Source organism: Monomorium pharaonis, chromosome 3, assembly GCF_013373865.1.
Source record: "Monomorium pharaonis isolate MP-MQ-018 chromosome 3, ASM1337386v2, whole genome shotgun sequence".
Taxonomy (NCBI): Eukaryota; Metazoa; Arthropoda; class Insecta; order Hymenoptera; family Formicidae; genus Monomorium; species Monomorium pharaonis.
The window spans coordinates 14099238-14113902 of record NC_050469.1 but is presented as its reverse complement, the minus strand read 5'-3'; the positions used below and the strand labels follow the sequence as shown (position 1 = coordinate 14113902).

General features: G+C 34.5%; 2 protein-coding genes across 5 annotated transcripts; one reads left to right on the top strand and one right to left on the bottom strand.

The window, feature by feature from the left end:
- The first annotated feature begins 603 nt into the window (after nt 1-603).
- On the top strand, nt 604-6067 carry LOC105837154 (sodium- and chloride-dependent glycine transporter 1). Of its 3 annotated transcripts, none has more exons than XM_028192460.2 (11): nt 604-947; nt 1785-1905; nt 2038-2290; nt 2372-2530; nt 2724-2931; nt 3219-3390; nt 3457-3813; nt 4008-4217; nt 4292-4633; nt 4720-4969; nt 5372-6067. In XM_028192460.2, the coding sequence occupies exons 2-11, from the start codon at nt 1861-1863 to the stop codon at nt 5536-5538; spliced, it is 2163 nt and encodes a 720-aa protein (XP_028048261.1). In that variant the 5' UTR covers nt 604-947; nt 1785-1860; the 3' UTR covers nt 5539-6067. The 3 variants fall into 3 exon arrangements, with proteins under 3 accessions (XP_028048261.1, XP_012537143.1, XP_028048264.1); XM_012681689.3 differs by having other exon boundaries at nt 1733-1905; XM_028192463.2 differs by lacking the exon at nt 1785-1905 and having other exon boundaries at nt 605-947.
- An 852-nt stretch (nt 6068-6919) lies between these two features.
- LOC105837157 (cytochrome b561 domain-containing protein 2) lies at nt 6920-14603 on the bottom strand. Of its 2 annotated transcripts, XM_012681695.3 has the most exons (4): nt 14513-14603; nt 13395-13742; nt 11225-11416; nt 6920-10999 (listed from the first exon to the last, which is right to left on the bottom strand). In XM_012681695.3, exons 3-4 carry the CDS (start codon nt 11381-11383, stop codon nt 10478-10480), a joined length of 681 nt encoding a protein of 226 aa, XP_012537149.1. In that variant the 5' UTR covers nt 11384-11416; nt 13395-13742; nt 14513-14603; the 3' UTR covers nt 6920-10477. The 2 variants fall into 2 exon arrangements, with proteins under 2 accessions (XP_012537149.1, XP_012537147.1); XM_012681693.2 differs by lacking the exons at nt 13395-13742; nt 14513-14603 and adding an exon at nt 13303-13384.
- Nucleotides 14604-14665: the final 62 nt, after the last annotated feature.

Genomic DNA, 14665 nt, shown 5'->3' with positions numbered 1-14665 from the left:
CTCATTTTATGTGGAGTAAATCAAAAGTTCAATTTTTTGCTAAAAGAGCTTCCAGTTTTTGTGATATATTTTTATTATTAATATTAATATTTTAAAATGTCAATTGCAAAAATCAATTTTACGATAAAAATCATGTGAAAAGTGACGTCCGGTGATCCTACTTTCCACCTTTGCACCTCCTACGCGATCTACCCCCACAAGGATAGATGCAAATGTCTCTCTTGTCGAGTGCAAACCTGGGCGTACGGTTGGAGGGAAATGGCATCGAGAGGACAGTCGAAGTGAGAGAGAGGGTGCAAAGGCTTTAGAGCAGAGCACATCAGCTCGCAGGAGCAGTAATATCGATCGATCCGGAGTTGAGTTCGAGGCTCGACAGGTCTCGGTCTCCCAGTGCGAGGGCGAGAGCGAGAGCGAGAGAGAGAGACAGAGAGAGAGAGAAAGAGAAAGAGAGAGAGAAAGAGAGAGAGAGAGAGAAAGCGAGAGCAAGCGAGCGAGCGAGAGAGAGAGAGAGAGAGAGAGAGAGAGAGAGAGAGAGAGAGAGAGAGAGAGAGAGAGAGAGAGAGAGAGAGAGAGAGAGAGAGAGAGAGAGAGAGAGAGCAGGAGAACGAGAGAGTGTCGAGCAGGATCGAGCTTTCCAGAGAAGTGAAGAGGGCTTCATGTAGCAAAAGCTCCCTTATAATCAGACAGACCGGTCGGCTGCCCGGGCACGGATTGCTCTCGCGCTGTCCGATCAGTCTTCCACGTTTATTCGATTCTATTCGTTTGTATGATCTTCTTTCCTTTTTTTTCATTCTCTTGTTCTTCGTTTTCGTTTTCTTCTTCTACTTTTTCTTCTTTCTTCTGGGCTCCGGTCTTTCCGCAATTTATAATTCGAATCTCTGCCGCGTGTTGAACTTGAAATCTAGTGATAGTGCGAGTGACCTTCACGAGCTTCTCTGTCAAGGCTGGTAGGTAGGTCAATGGTATCGGCGGTCGTCAGCTGATACCGGCGACATTCTGTTCCTCAACATGCTTAAGTGGAGATATAAACATATGTGATTTTGAATGATAGAAATATGATGAATCTCCATTCTAATTGGGACTTATATATTTAAAACTAGCTTATTGTTTAATTTTAATATTAGCCTAAGTGATTTTTTCCCTTGCCACAAATTAGTTAAAATTCGAATTTATATATACAATTTTTTATGTTAAATTAATTAAAAAGAATATTTATATATATATATAACATTTAAAATAATTTTTATAATATAATTTTTTCCATAATATAAAAATTACTATAGAGTTAAAGCTATCATTGATTTATTTAATTGCATTTAACAATTTTTATGGTGTAATATCTTTTAAAATAATCAATTTTGTAAGCTATTAATTCTTTTAGACTATAAAATAAAACAAAAGAATAATAAGTTAAGTTATAAGTTAACATATAAGTTATAAGTTCACATATATAATCAATTACGTAATTGATGAATATCCATTTATAGGATGTTAACACGATAATAATAATCAGAGTGTGAATAAATTATTTAGCAATGTACATTCAGTGAACTATTCAATATAGAGACGATGAAAAAAATTAGATGCAACTGTGTCGTTTGTAAAAAAAGCTTGCTCTTCCTGTATTTTTATAATAAAATAACATATTTTCTACCTTCAAATAAATGATACAAAAATGAATCCAATAAGGAGCGTCACTAAAACAGTACTCAATAAAGAAATTTGTATATAGGACAAGAAAGTTCGCTCATCAAAGAAAAAAAATTAACAATGAACTTTGATAGACGCAACTCGGTATAAACTATAAAAAAACGAAGGAACAATTAATATCACGGCAGAAGACTATATGCGTAAAAAAATATGGAAGACACATCTTCAAGAATACGTCCGTACGTGGACTGGGATGTAAGCAAAGCTCACATTTTGATTTTACTTTTTGGATATTGCCCGAACGTATGTCGCGTAAAAGCATTGAAAGGAAACTGTTGAATATTATTAAAATATAATCGTCGATTTTTTTTTTTTTTTTTTTTTTAGAACGAAGACAAGTACTCAGTAGCGAATAGTCAAGTGCCCTTGCAGGATGAAGAAGACGAACACCCGGAACGCGGAACCTGGACAGGAAAATTCGATTTTCTTTTGTCTCTCCTGGGATATAGCGTAGGCCTCGGAAATGTCTGGAGATTTCCGTATCTTTGTTATTCGAACGGCGGCGGTGCTTTCCTGATACCGTTCACCACGATGCTCATTATTGCCGGATTGCCTCTTATGTTCATGGAACTCTCCTTAGGTGATATTTAAAGGAAATACATACTGTTTACTCTACCGTGACGAGATATATAGATGTACATACATCTTTTTTTTTCTGTAGGACAATACGCTAGTCTTGGACCAGTGGCCCTTTACAAGCAATTTTGTCCTCTGCTTCGTGGCTTAGGATACGGAATGGTCCTCGTTAGTTCCGTTGTCATGCTCTATTATAATTTAATCATCGCCTGGACGCTGTATTACATGTTTTCTTCGGTCGTTGGTAAATAATTGTATTAATATACGAAGGGCAATTTTTGTAGCTTCAGAATGCTGCAGAGTGTAACACATAAAATAGTAATAAATTTGAAAATCAATGTGTGTGTGTGTGTGTGTGTGTATTCGCGGCGAATAAAGGACTGCTATAAAACAGAAATTATTGCTTTTCCGAAGATTTATTAGATATCTTCGCACAGGTGGCTGGGAGTTGCCCTGGAGCAAATGCGAGAAAGAGTGGAGCACCGAAGATTGCTTCATGCCAGACGCTGCCGAGGCTTGTGCCGCTCAAAATGCTTCTTACTTCAAAGGAAAATGTTTAAATTCGACTCAAATGACTGTGATGGGCCTGATTATCGAGAATATAACCGGCGTTATCAGAAAACCGCCGGCCGAGGAATACTTTCAGTAATAACATGTGGATCAACACATGCTCTTTTTATTGCATTTTATTCGACTTATTACCACAATTCAATACTGTCTATTGTTAATTTATTAATTTTATTCTGTACTTACGTGTACTTTTTAAGTCTTTGCTTGTGTTAAATTTTACCATTATTTAAAAAAAAAACTATGATTTTAGTTTAAAAATAATTTGTAATATTACATCAAAAAAATTTATAATTTACTATCTTCAACCAGAAACAATAATTTTTAATGAGAAATAAACAGAAAAAAATTTTCTTTGCGTCTAGCAATCATGTTTTGGGAATCAGCAGTGGAATCGAGGAGACTGGCTTTATTCGACCGTCCATAGCGGCTAGCCTTTTCCTGGCGTGGATCATAGTGTTTCTTTGTCTGAGTAAAGGCGTACAAAGCTCAGGCAAAGTCGTATACTTCACGGCTCTTTTTCCATACGTTGTCCTCGTACGTCCATATATTATAACACGCGTATTTACCGTATTTTAAATGAACGTGCTACTTTTTTTGTAGATCGCCCTTTTTATTCGTGGAATTTTACTTCCCGGTGCTAACGAGGGTGTACTCTTTTATCTGACCCCCGATTGGAAAAGACTGACATCCGCTAAAGTATGGGGAGATGCCGCCGTTCAAATCTTTTTCGCCTTAAGTCCAGCCTGGGGAGGCTTGATCACTTTAAGCTCGTATAACAAGTTCACCAATAACTGCTACAAGGATTCTTTAATCGTGGCGATTAGCAACATTGGGACCTCCTTCTTCGCCGGTCTGGCGATCTTCTCGGTAATCGGTTTCCTCGCTCACGAGCTCGACGTCCCGGTGGCATCGGTAGTTGATGAAGGCGCTGGTTTGGCATTTATTGTTTATCCAGAGGTAATTATTAATTAATCTTGATTTCGATCAAATCAATCTCGCATTTTTTTTCCGTGTTATCCGTATTATCTGTGCGTTAAAAAAAAAATAATTAGAAAAGATATGTGACATTGACTTATATTGGCGGCCTACATTATAATTTGAGTATAACATGTTTCAGAATCATCGATAATTTTATCCACGATTTTGCGTAGGTTGTGGCTCGTCTACCGATTGCGCCCGTCTGGTCCTTACTGTTCTTCATCATGCTGCTTACCTTGGGTCTTGATTCACAGTTTGCTCTTATGGAGACCGTCACCACGGCGATACTTGACGGTATTCCGTCATTGAGAAATTACAAGATCTGGGTTGTCCTAGGGGCTGCGGTGATCGGCTACGCTGGTGGTGTCATTTTCACCACTAATGTGAGTTACGGACAGTTTTATTGATATATATTTGATTCTCTTCAGGCTGGCCGCAATTGTTTGTTTCTCTTCAGGCTGGCATGTACTGGTTGCAGCTAATGGACAAATACGCGGCTAACTGGTCTGTCCTGTTGATTGCTATAAGCGAATGCATTCTAGTGGCATGGGTGTACGGCGCGGATCGCTTTCTGGATGACGTTCAACAGATGATCGGACCCCGAGGCCGTTTATGGAGATTTTTTTGGACATGGATGTGGAAGCTCATCACGCCCGCGGCGTTGTTCTTTATTCTCTGCTTCAACTGGGTGGAATACGAGCCGCTCAAGTATGGAGCTTATATTTATCCGAAATGGGCGGACGTATTAGGCTGGGTCATTAGTATACTTCCCGTTTTAGTAATTGTTGGATTAGCTATAGTAAGTTAATTGTGACGTTCTTTTTGTTTAAACATTAATAATGTCTCGGCAATTATTATACAAAAGACGTATTATGACAAATATAGGATCAGCTGAAGGGACGCCGTCGGCGATCATCATACGATGATGATGACGAAGATGACGATGACGAGGATGACGATGATGAGGATGAGCTTGACGATAGGGAATCTTGTCAAAAAACAGGAAAGGAAAAGGGTAAAGATAAAAATATGAATATATGGAATCGCATAAAGATATTGTTGCAGCCAACATCTAAATGGGGCCCGGCGTCACAAAATTCTTTGACATCTTCCGGTACCTTGATGGCTTCCTTAGGTAATAATATTTTTTATTAACCTAAATTTAAAAACCTCGTTAAAAAAGATAGGAAAATTATAATTATTTTTAATCATAATTATGGACTGATTACGATAAAATTTTAATTTGTTTTAAGTATTTACGATGAATTTTGATGAAAAGCAATAAATTAACATAAGAATTCTATTATATTTTAACGATTCATATATTTAATCATTATTAAATTGGCGATCTATTTAATTTGAGATATTATTTCTATCTTTAACTATGATTGCGTCTCAAATCTCCGACAACTTGTACCGATATGCAATTTATAAAAAACTCCGAAATAAAATTTAAATTGGTACAGAAATATTATTAAGAATCAAATTCGATCAAAAAACGATATTTCTTACATTTAAATTGTAATGTTTTTTGAAGCAACCCCAGGAACGTATGATTCGATGCGGGATACGATTATCCTGGCAAACGGTCAGCCGATGATGGTGCAACCACCCAGCGTCACTCAAACTACTCAGAAACTCCCCGGACCGTCGATCCTTAAGAATTCTAGTAAAACTAATCTGATTACCTCGCAGCAAGTGTGACACGACACGTTTGTTTTAAGTCCCGTGACGAATTCTTAGAAAAATGACTCTGTAGTGTCACAATGCGCCCATCGTAAGCTTGTCTTTGACATGAACAAGCATTCTTAAAATGTTGATAATTGTCAACCTCAATTGACAATGCTGCAAGTTATTCTATTATCACTTGATACAATTTGTGAAAAGTATTAAATTTTGAATTTTTTAAAACTCGAATTTTATTAAAAATATTATATTAAGCGTGATCCCTTTATGCTCTCAAAAAATGTGGAAGAACGAACTTTCTTATTAACTATATACAGTCTATTAATATTAATAAAAATAAATTATATTCTTTTATAATAAATTAACATTGCAATACTTTTATGATAAAGAAGTTATTTGACAAGTAAATTGTTGATATTAACGGTGGAGCTTAAATAAATAATTGATATTAAAATTTTAATGGCCAAAGAATGTTAAAAAATAACCAAGTGTAAAATCGTCGATACATTAAAAGAAACTGAAAAGGATTACAAAAAGTGATAGTAAAGATAGTATTTAGAGAATTATTTTTTAGAGAAAAATAATATTTTATCTATATATCAAATATAATAGGAGGTATCACACACACACTCACACACACACACACACACACACACACACACACACACACACACACACACAAATTATTTCCACACAATAGAAAAATATTATTTTTTTAGAATCGATTGATTATTTTTATTATGACAGAAAATATAAAAATACATACAGCTTATGCATAAAAAAATGTTTATAATATATTTAGTAAATAGAACAAAAAATTGAAAACAGAAGGGCAGTGTGAAGACACAGAGAACTCGAGATAACTCAATGTATATCAATTTCTTGTAGATATAACTTAGAGATAAATACTGTGGATGTATTTGATAGATATGTACACTGTCCAAAAAAATTTTTGAACATTACGGATATCGCATCCCTTGACGTGCAAAAATATTCAGGGAATAAATTAGATATTTTGGATATGCTAAAAAAAACGATAATGAAAGTTGGTACAAGAAAAATCGCGAGAATTATTAGATCTCAAATTTATACACTGTTAATCCCATTGAATCAATTTTAACAATTTTATAGGTCGTTATTGCTCCTACTCAATATTTTGTTATTTGAATAAATAAATGGTTATAATTAACAATATATTGTGTAAGGCTATTAATATCGAGTAAGTATTTATTCAATGAATCGTTGATTATAACCATTTATTTAATCAAATTAATCAAATATTGAATAGAAGCAGTGGCGACCTATGAAATAGTTAAAAATGACTGAAATTGAGTATAATTTGACACTACGACTTTAATGGTAGGGAAGGATAATAAATTTATTGACGAGGAAGGTAACGTATGACTAAAAAAATTGCAATTCTTTATTTTTATAGAAAATATTTTTTGAATTATTTTAAACAATCTAGCAGAAGATTGTATCTTAATCTGTTATAGTTACAATTATAAAGAAACTATTGATGCCTTGACAACTTTTTCAAGGAAAACTTGATTCTGGATAAGTGAAAAACTTTATAGATAAAGAGAGTGGCCTTCTGTGAAAGAAATTTATGTATGAAGACGTGAATATTTATATGCCAATTATATCAAGCGTATCTTGCTTGAAACCTTTACACTTTGCTGTGTAATATCAGAAAGTATTCCAAATTTTTGCACCTTTATTTTTAATACGATATTTTTGAGTCTCTTATCTTGTATCCTACAAATGAAGTGAGTCATCAGTCACTTAATGTGCCTATAAATTGGCAGCAGACAAGTCGAAAATAAAAAATCATTATTCGTAGCTTATAGAATCAAAAATAACTGCAAAATAAGTAGGTTAGGTAGGGACAATAGTGAATTTAAATAACTCAAAAATTAAAGAATTTCAGAACGATTTTTAAACCATTGCAAATACTCGTAAAGTTGTAGAATCAAATACTGTTACGAACGTACCTCAGACATTAGCGAGCTTAAAACGAGAAAGCGAGATAAGATAAAAGTATTTTAGTAAGCCGCGTTTTGAAATCGCGCAGATTTTTAAAGTTAGAGACAAATATTATACTACGAAAGTGCCGTTAGATACATGTATATAACTGCTTTCCTCGTTGGCAAATATTACGCCAAGCCAGTTAAATGTTCAATAACTTTAATGTTTCTAGACCATGCGTTAGTTATCCAATATGTGATGCGACTTCCCACGCAATGATCGTAAAAGTATACCTTGTCGTGAAAAATAATGACAATTCATTTAATGTTAGTCACGACACTGGTTCTCATACTGGCTAAGTCAGATGCTTGACTACTGTCCTACTAATGTAAGTAGAATTAAGAACAGTGACGCATTATGAACCATAACGACAAGGCGGTAACATGATGATATTGCAGTGATGTTGAATCGAGAGAAGTTGGGAATAATTTTCCCAAGTGAGAAAGAAAGTGTGATACTTTGTACCTTTCGTTTAAATAATCTTTCTTCTAAATTTAATTATGTAAAAAATATAAACCACCAAACAAAGTAAAATAAATATTGGCTTGTGCTACATTAGTGTCGAATATTTAACAAAGAATTTGTCATCGCATGGTGGTTACGGTTCTAATAACGTTACGAGCAATCGAGTAGAGCGAACAGTACAAATTAACGTGTCCAAGTTACATCTGATGGGAAAAGGCACTTTCTTTTAAGAGAAGTCTTTTCTTTCATGAAAGAAAATTAGTGGAAAAAGGAGTTTTTTTTCTCAAGAATATTCAAAGTAAATTCGTGTAAAGGAAAAATTTTTTTTCTTCACGGATAAATAGATGCGACATTATCATTAGGACATTTTCTGCAGAAAGAGCAATTTTATTGTAGAATCCAAGTACTGATGTCTTAACTCTATAATAGAACATATTGAATGGCGTATAATCAGGACACAATAATGCCTTGAATAAATATTATACAGTATTAAAAGTGGAACTTACACGGAATGAGGAAAGATAAAAATGATTATATCGTACATACATATATCCTGAATAAACAAACAAATTAGGATATGTGCGTGTGTTAATGTATTGTTGCATAATTTAAGTAGATTAAAATTTAAAAAATAGAGGGACTAAGTCCTGTTAAGATGAAAGTTCTTAACAATAGTGCAGAATAACGATAGCATATTAATATATGTATGAGTTATACATACAGGATGAACAAAAAGTACCAGACTAAGAATATATTGAACACAAGACATAAAAAAAAGTTTTATACCAAAATTGTTTTAAGAGGTATGCATAATATTAAATTGATTGTCTAAAAAATAAATTTTTTAAGATGATAAAAATTATTTTTATAATGGAATATATATGATTTATTAAACGTGATATGATTCTTCTGATTATTCTGCATATAAAAGTATGAGACATCGTGTCATGATAATAAAAAAATGATTCAGATCAGGAAAAAAATAATTCCAATGTCTTCTTTTCGAGATATCTTACAGTTAGACACGTTTTGTTTATTCTGTATATATATATATATGTATAAGTAGCGTATAATAAAAATAGCATATATGTATAAAGGTATTGAAAAATATTAAATAAATTACGTTGTGTTATTATTATATGTACATATATTATAAAAAAATATATATCTATGTTACAAGCACACATCCACAAATGTACATTATGCATGCGTACGCATATGTGTAAATTTGTAATGTGTAATAAATGTTTATGATGTGTAATTAATAAAGTGTTGATATAAATGGTTAATAGCATCAGATCTTATGGCCTTCGTCATGATTTTTAATACAACAGTATCTATTTCAATTTTTATAGACAATTATGTTGCTGATAGGACCGGTATAAGATATAACATTCAAATAACAAGATTAATTCTACAATCTTTGGCTTTTCACCGCTCTATTGGATATTCCACAAGAGTTGCGTCGAGAATGAGCCACTTGGCAAAACTAAATTTAATTATAATTGAGACTATTTTTCAAAACGACACAACTGGCAAATTTTATTGAAACAATAACAGTTACGACGTTTCGGCCCCTGCTTTGGGCCCTTTTCAAGTAATGTACAATCACATATAAATTTGTGACTCGTGTCAGCGAATCATGATTATAATTGTTGTTACATTAAACATTCGTGTCATGCAATAATAATAAAGATAATGATATCAAAGAGTGTTAATTTATAAAGATAATAATACAAAGGATATTGAAATTGACGATGTAGGTCTTCACTGATGAGCAGTCTGACAGTTACTGCTCACCAGTAAAGACCTACAACGTCCATTTCAATATTTATTGTACATTACTTGAAAAGGGCCCAAAGCAAAGGCTGAAACGTCGTAACTGTTACTGTTTCAATAAAATTTACCAGTTGTGTCGTCTTGAAAAATAGTCTCGTTTATTGCAAATCATTGGCGACTTTCAAATTATACCGTTGACTTTGTTAATTATAATTGTTATCTTAGTAGTAAAATATATTGGCAGTACATTGATTAAATATTGACTAAACATTGGTTATATTGGGAACGCATTATGACTAATGTTTTCCCAATATTTTCCAATGTAACCTCAATATCGATCATAAAATATTGGTTCCAAGTTAGGATACAATTAATGTCCACTATGAAAAATTGAATAATCTAATATTGACCCAATGTTAAATTAATATTGAACCAATATTGCTGCTTAGACAAATTAGCTAAATAAGATGAAGCGTCCACTTTACGATATTGTTTTTGTGCTACTAGGATAGTTCTCCAAGCGAAAACCTAATCGATTTAATAAATGCGACAGTGTGATTTTTCATCGATCGATCGGGTAAAAACATCTTACTTGTGGACTACAACTCTCGTACGTCATCCGCGTCTCGACGTGATAAAACTTCTCTCGGACAAGACTTCGGTCAGAGCTTTTGTCGACGAAGTGTTAAGTGTCGCTGGATGGTGGTCCGAATATGACTCTGCACCTCGAAACGGCGCCGAGGATCGGTTTCAGGAGTATCAAGACGCCCGCGAAGAACAAGGACGCGAATATTAGGTCCCTCCCGGTGTCGGTACCGGACCACCAGTGGCTGTAGGTACCGTTGATGAGGGTAGCCAGTAGTAGAATGGTCATGCTGATGCCGCCGCAAGCGTGAGCGACTTTGATGAGCACCGGCCTAACACGCGGGTATACCCAGACAGTGTTGTTCGCCAGGATTCCAAAAGCGGCGGTCATTACGGTCATTATGATCGTCGATAAACCCAGCTGCGAGTGAGTCGTGGCGAAATGCGGTCTGTCATGCTTGAATTTGTTAACGATGATAATGATGAAGCCAATCCCGATTACGGTCAAGCCAATCGTATGTAGGATCCAGTGTATCGTCACTCTGTTACGCCTGGGCAGTTTCCAAGCGATGTACGCCTCACCGGAGACGCTGAACACAGCTTCGGTAACCAGAAGACCGACCTTTGTCACGAGATAGAGAAACATCGGGAATTATTATATTTCAATGAAAAACAAAAAAAGACATTAAAGGACACCGTTTTTTTAGTTATTACATTTTGATTAACCGTCATCGATAATAATGATAAAAAAAACACTTATATCTAATTGAAGAAGAGAAATTAATCTATTTAACTAAATTTTTTGTGGCATATTCAAGCAGTCTTCTTTTATTCTTTTTGAACTTACCCCAACAGACATGCATATCGGATGCCATGAGAAGAAACTGTAGTTTTCAAACGCAACTACCAGGATATATATAACTGGAGCCACAAGCAAAAGATGCGTCAATAGCGAGAAGCCAACCGTTATAGCGCCCGGTGGTCCTTTGTTACTTTCGTTACTCATATCGAGAAAAAAGCGATGATATCTTTTTGGAACCTGAAGAAATAAAAAGATATTTTGTCGATCAGCGGAATGAAACTAAATGGACTCAAGCAGATCGGCAAAAGAGTACCTTTCGTAATAAGAAACACAAAAATTAAATAAATAAATAAATATTTAAATTTAAAATTAAAAATTAAACAGTAAGTTACATAATACATAAAAAATAATATTTTAATATTTTAAATTTAAAAAGATTTTTCCTAAACTTCTTCCTAATTTTTTCTGACAAATTTTATTTAGAACATCTTTACATAATATTGTTATTTTACTAAATATTTTATTTTATGTAATATTACTAATATAAGAAAAGAAATTCTTTGAAATTGTTGCAACAGGTCCGGAAAAATTCAACTCGGCACTGCCGGATAAATGTAAAGTTCTATAGACGCTGTCCATACCTTTTTACATAATTCCTCGTAATTATTACGAGGCTTTAAATGCACTACGCGTGATTCATCTTTAATTATGCAGCGCGATTTCTCGCGTCTTCGAACGTATCTGTCTATCATTCTTGTTATCTTATTTTGCCCGACCAGCTTGATCTTCATCTTTGCACGTACGAGATTGCGATTGAGTAAATAAAAAGAAGAAAATAAGTAGTATCTATGTCCTCATAAATATAAATGATAAAATTTTTTTCACGGTCATATATATAAAGCTTACTAATTCCGGAACACACTTATATTCTATAAGTTATATATTTTCAGGCGTATAAACAAAGCCAATAAATAATTTCTGCTATAACTTGAAGTCCATCTAAAAAAGTAATTTTAACATAGTATTACAGTATTACGAAACAATATTTATACAACGTTAAGTTAACAAAAAGAATTAATTGTCTATTTGTATTAAAGATTTCTACTTTTTATTGTTAGACAAAGTACGTAGTATTTTAAACGACTGTCGTCTAGCCAAGACATTGTTACGTTGGTTAAGCGTAAAACTTAAGCCCTAGTAACTATTCGTTTCTTTAATGATTCGATAACTACTGATAAAAAATGCATGTTGAATAACAACGCAAAAATGTCACTTGCTTTGGCATTTTATTATCAAATGTAATAGTGCATTTGCAATAACCCTGCATTTCAATTGTGTAAATATTGTTGTGCAAAATTATAGCAATAGTTAAAAAAACTCTAGGTTTAAAAAAAAAACCACTTTGTGGTTTTTATTCTTTTATAATAAATTTTATAATAAATTATTTAAAATAATTTATTCTTTAATTATTTGTACTTATATCAAGTAAAAAATTTGTTTGTTTTTTTTAAAAAGTCGTAAAAATATACAACAAGGATATTAAAATGGTATGTACTAATAGATGAGACTATATAAATTAGTTTATGCTAATATAGCATGTACGATAAATATTTATCTCAAAATAATACACTTTTCAGATATTGACAACTTTCAAATTTAAAGTCAATATTTTTTAAATTAAGTTCTTTAAGAAATAATTTATTGTATTTTTTATAATTTGTAAATATTAAATATTTAAATATTTGCACTTTTAATGAATTAATTTATTAATTTTATATTAATGTTAACAGTTTTAATTAATTAATTAGTACTGCTAATATAAAATTAAATAATTATTTTAATATTTTTTAATATTTTTTAATATTAAATTTACTTAACATCGAACAAAGAATATGTTATATTCTTCTTGTATTTATAAAGCTGTTTAGAAATTTCTTTAATTCGGGGATCACTCACAACTTGAAAACTGCTAAATTTGATTACTAAAATAATCAAAAGTAGATACTCGAAATATCAAGCGTACGTCGTCGAGATATTATGTCGTTAGATAATTCTCTCTCGTCCTTTTTCAAACATTCTGATAACGCACAACAATAATAACAAAATTATTATAATATATTCACCATGATTTTTGACTCAATGATCGAGGACGCTCTTACGCTACAACAATTCTTACGAAGAAAGTCGTCGAGAGCGTGGCACTTTGTCGACTCACCGTAAACACACGTTTCGACTGCTACATAAAGCTGTCCCCCGGCCTTTTAAAAGAGGAAGCGCTATCGAAAAAAAGGCCCAAACAGGAACCCACTCCTCGCCCTTCCTCGAGCCTTTCGGCGTGAAGCAGAGGCACCCGAGCGACACACGCGCACAGTCGTGTTCGTGACGCGACTGACGCGCTTGGAACATGGCGATCTAGGCTGTGGATCCATGGATCATTATCGTGGCGTCGCTGGCCGATGAGGAAACATCGGCCTTCCAGTGTCGGAGCGTATGGCGTTAGCTGGACCGTGCGCCATAAAATTCCTCGACAAAGATTACAATGATTCTCCGGGCGGTTTCCGGGCTGAAATTTTTTTTTCCTTTTTTTAATTCTCCTCGCTCCCGTGACGCGCTGCCTGAAATTGATCTGCAGCGAGGCGAAACAGGCGAAACGGGGGAAAATCACGGAAAGTCGCGTTCAGGCCGTGGGCCTGAAAAAGAGGCGATTCGACGCTGCGGCCTTGGCGATTCGAGCGCGGCCGCAACGCACGCACACTTTTCGATCGCGTAAGCGCTCGTAAGGCGCAAGAATGCACGCTCCATAAATTTACAAGGCATCCCGCATAATGCAGCCAAAGAGACCGCGCGCGCGGGAAGCGTTTTACAATTCGTCGTTATCCGACGTATCTTGAAGCTTCATCTGCGGAGTCGGATAAAGGAAAAGAGAGGAGGAGCGCGCCTGGTTCTCCGCGCCGGAGTACCCACGAGGAAATATTGGCTACCTCTTTCGAATGCGAAACGTTTATTACGTCCGTAAAATTCGATGATGTATTTAGCGATTAGAATTGTTCCTCTCTCCCGAACGCTCTCGGACGTTTTTATTGTATCTCGTTTACGTAATTGATTTACGCACGTAGAAACGAGAGACGTGTATATATCTATAGTCTTTCTAAATTTACCGATGTCGTGAGCGATTAATTAGGAACACAATTAGAGATCGCCCGATAACGTATTGATACCTGCAGAACGGAGCGTGCCACCTGTTTACCGAGAATTAATGCACGCGCTTGAATCTGAATGATAATGTCTCTCTTCTCCTTCGAATTTACATTTTTCTTTTATCTTGCCACTTACCTCTTCTCCGTGTATATCTTCTCTACAGTTCGCGCCGTAAGTCGATGAATATTAAAATATATACTTCTTGAATCCGCGCGCATCACGAAGACGTCAAGAGTTTAGCCGCTCGTTTAGCTGCAAAACGTAATCTCTCGGAGATCTCAGCGGATG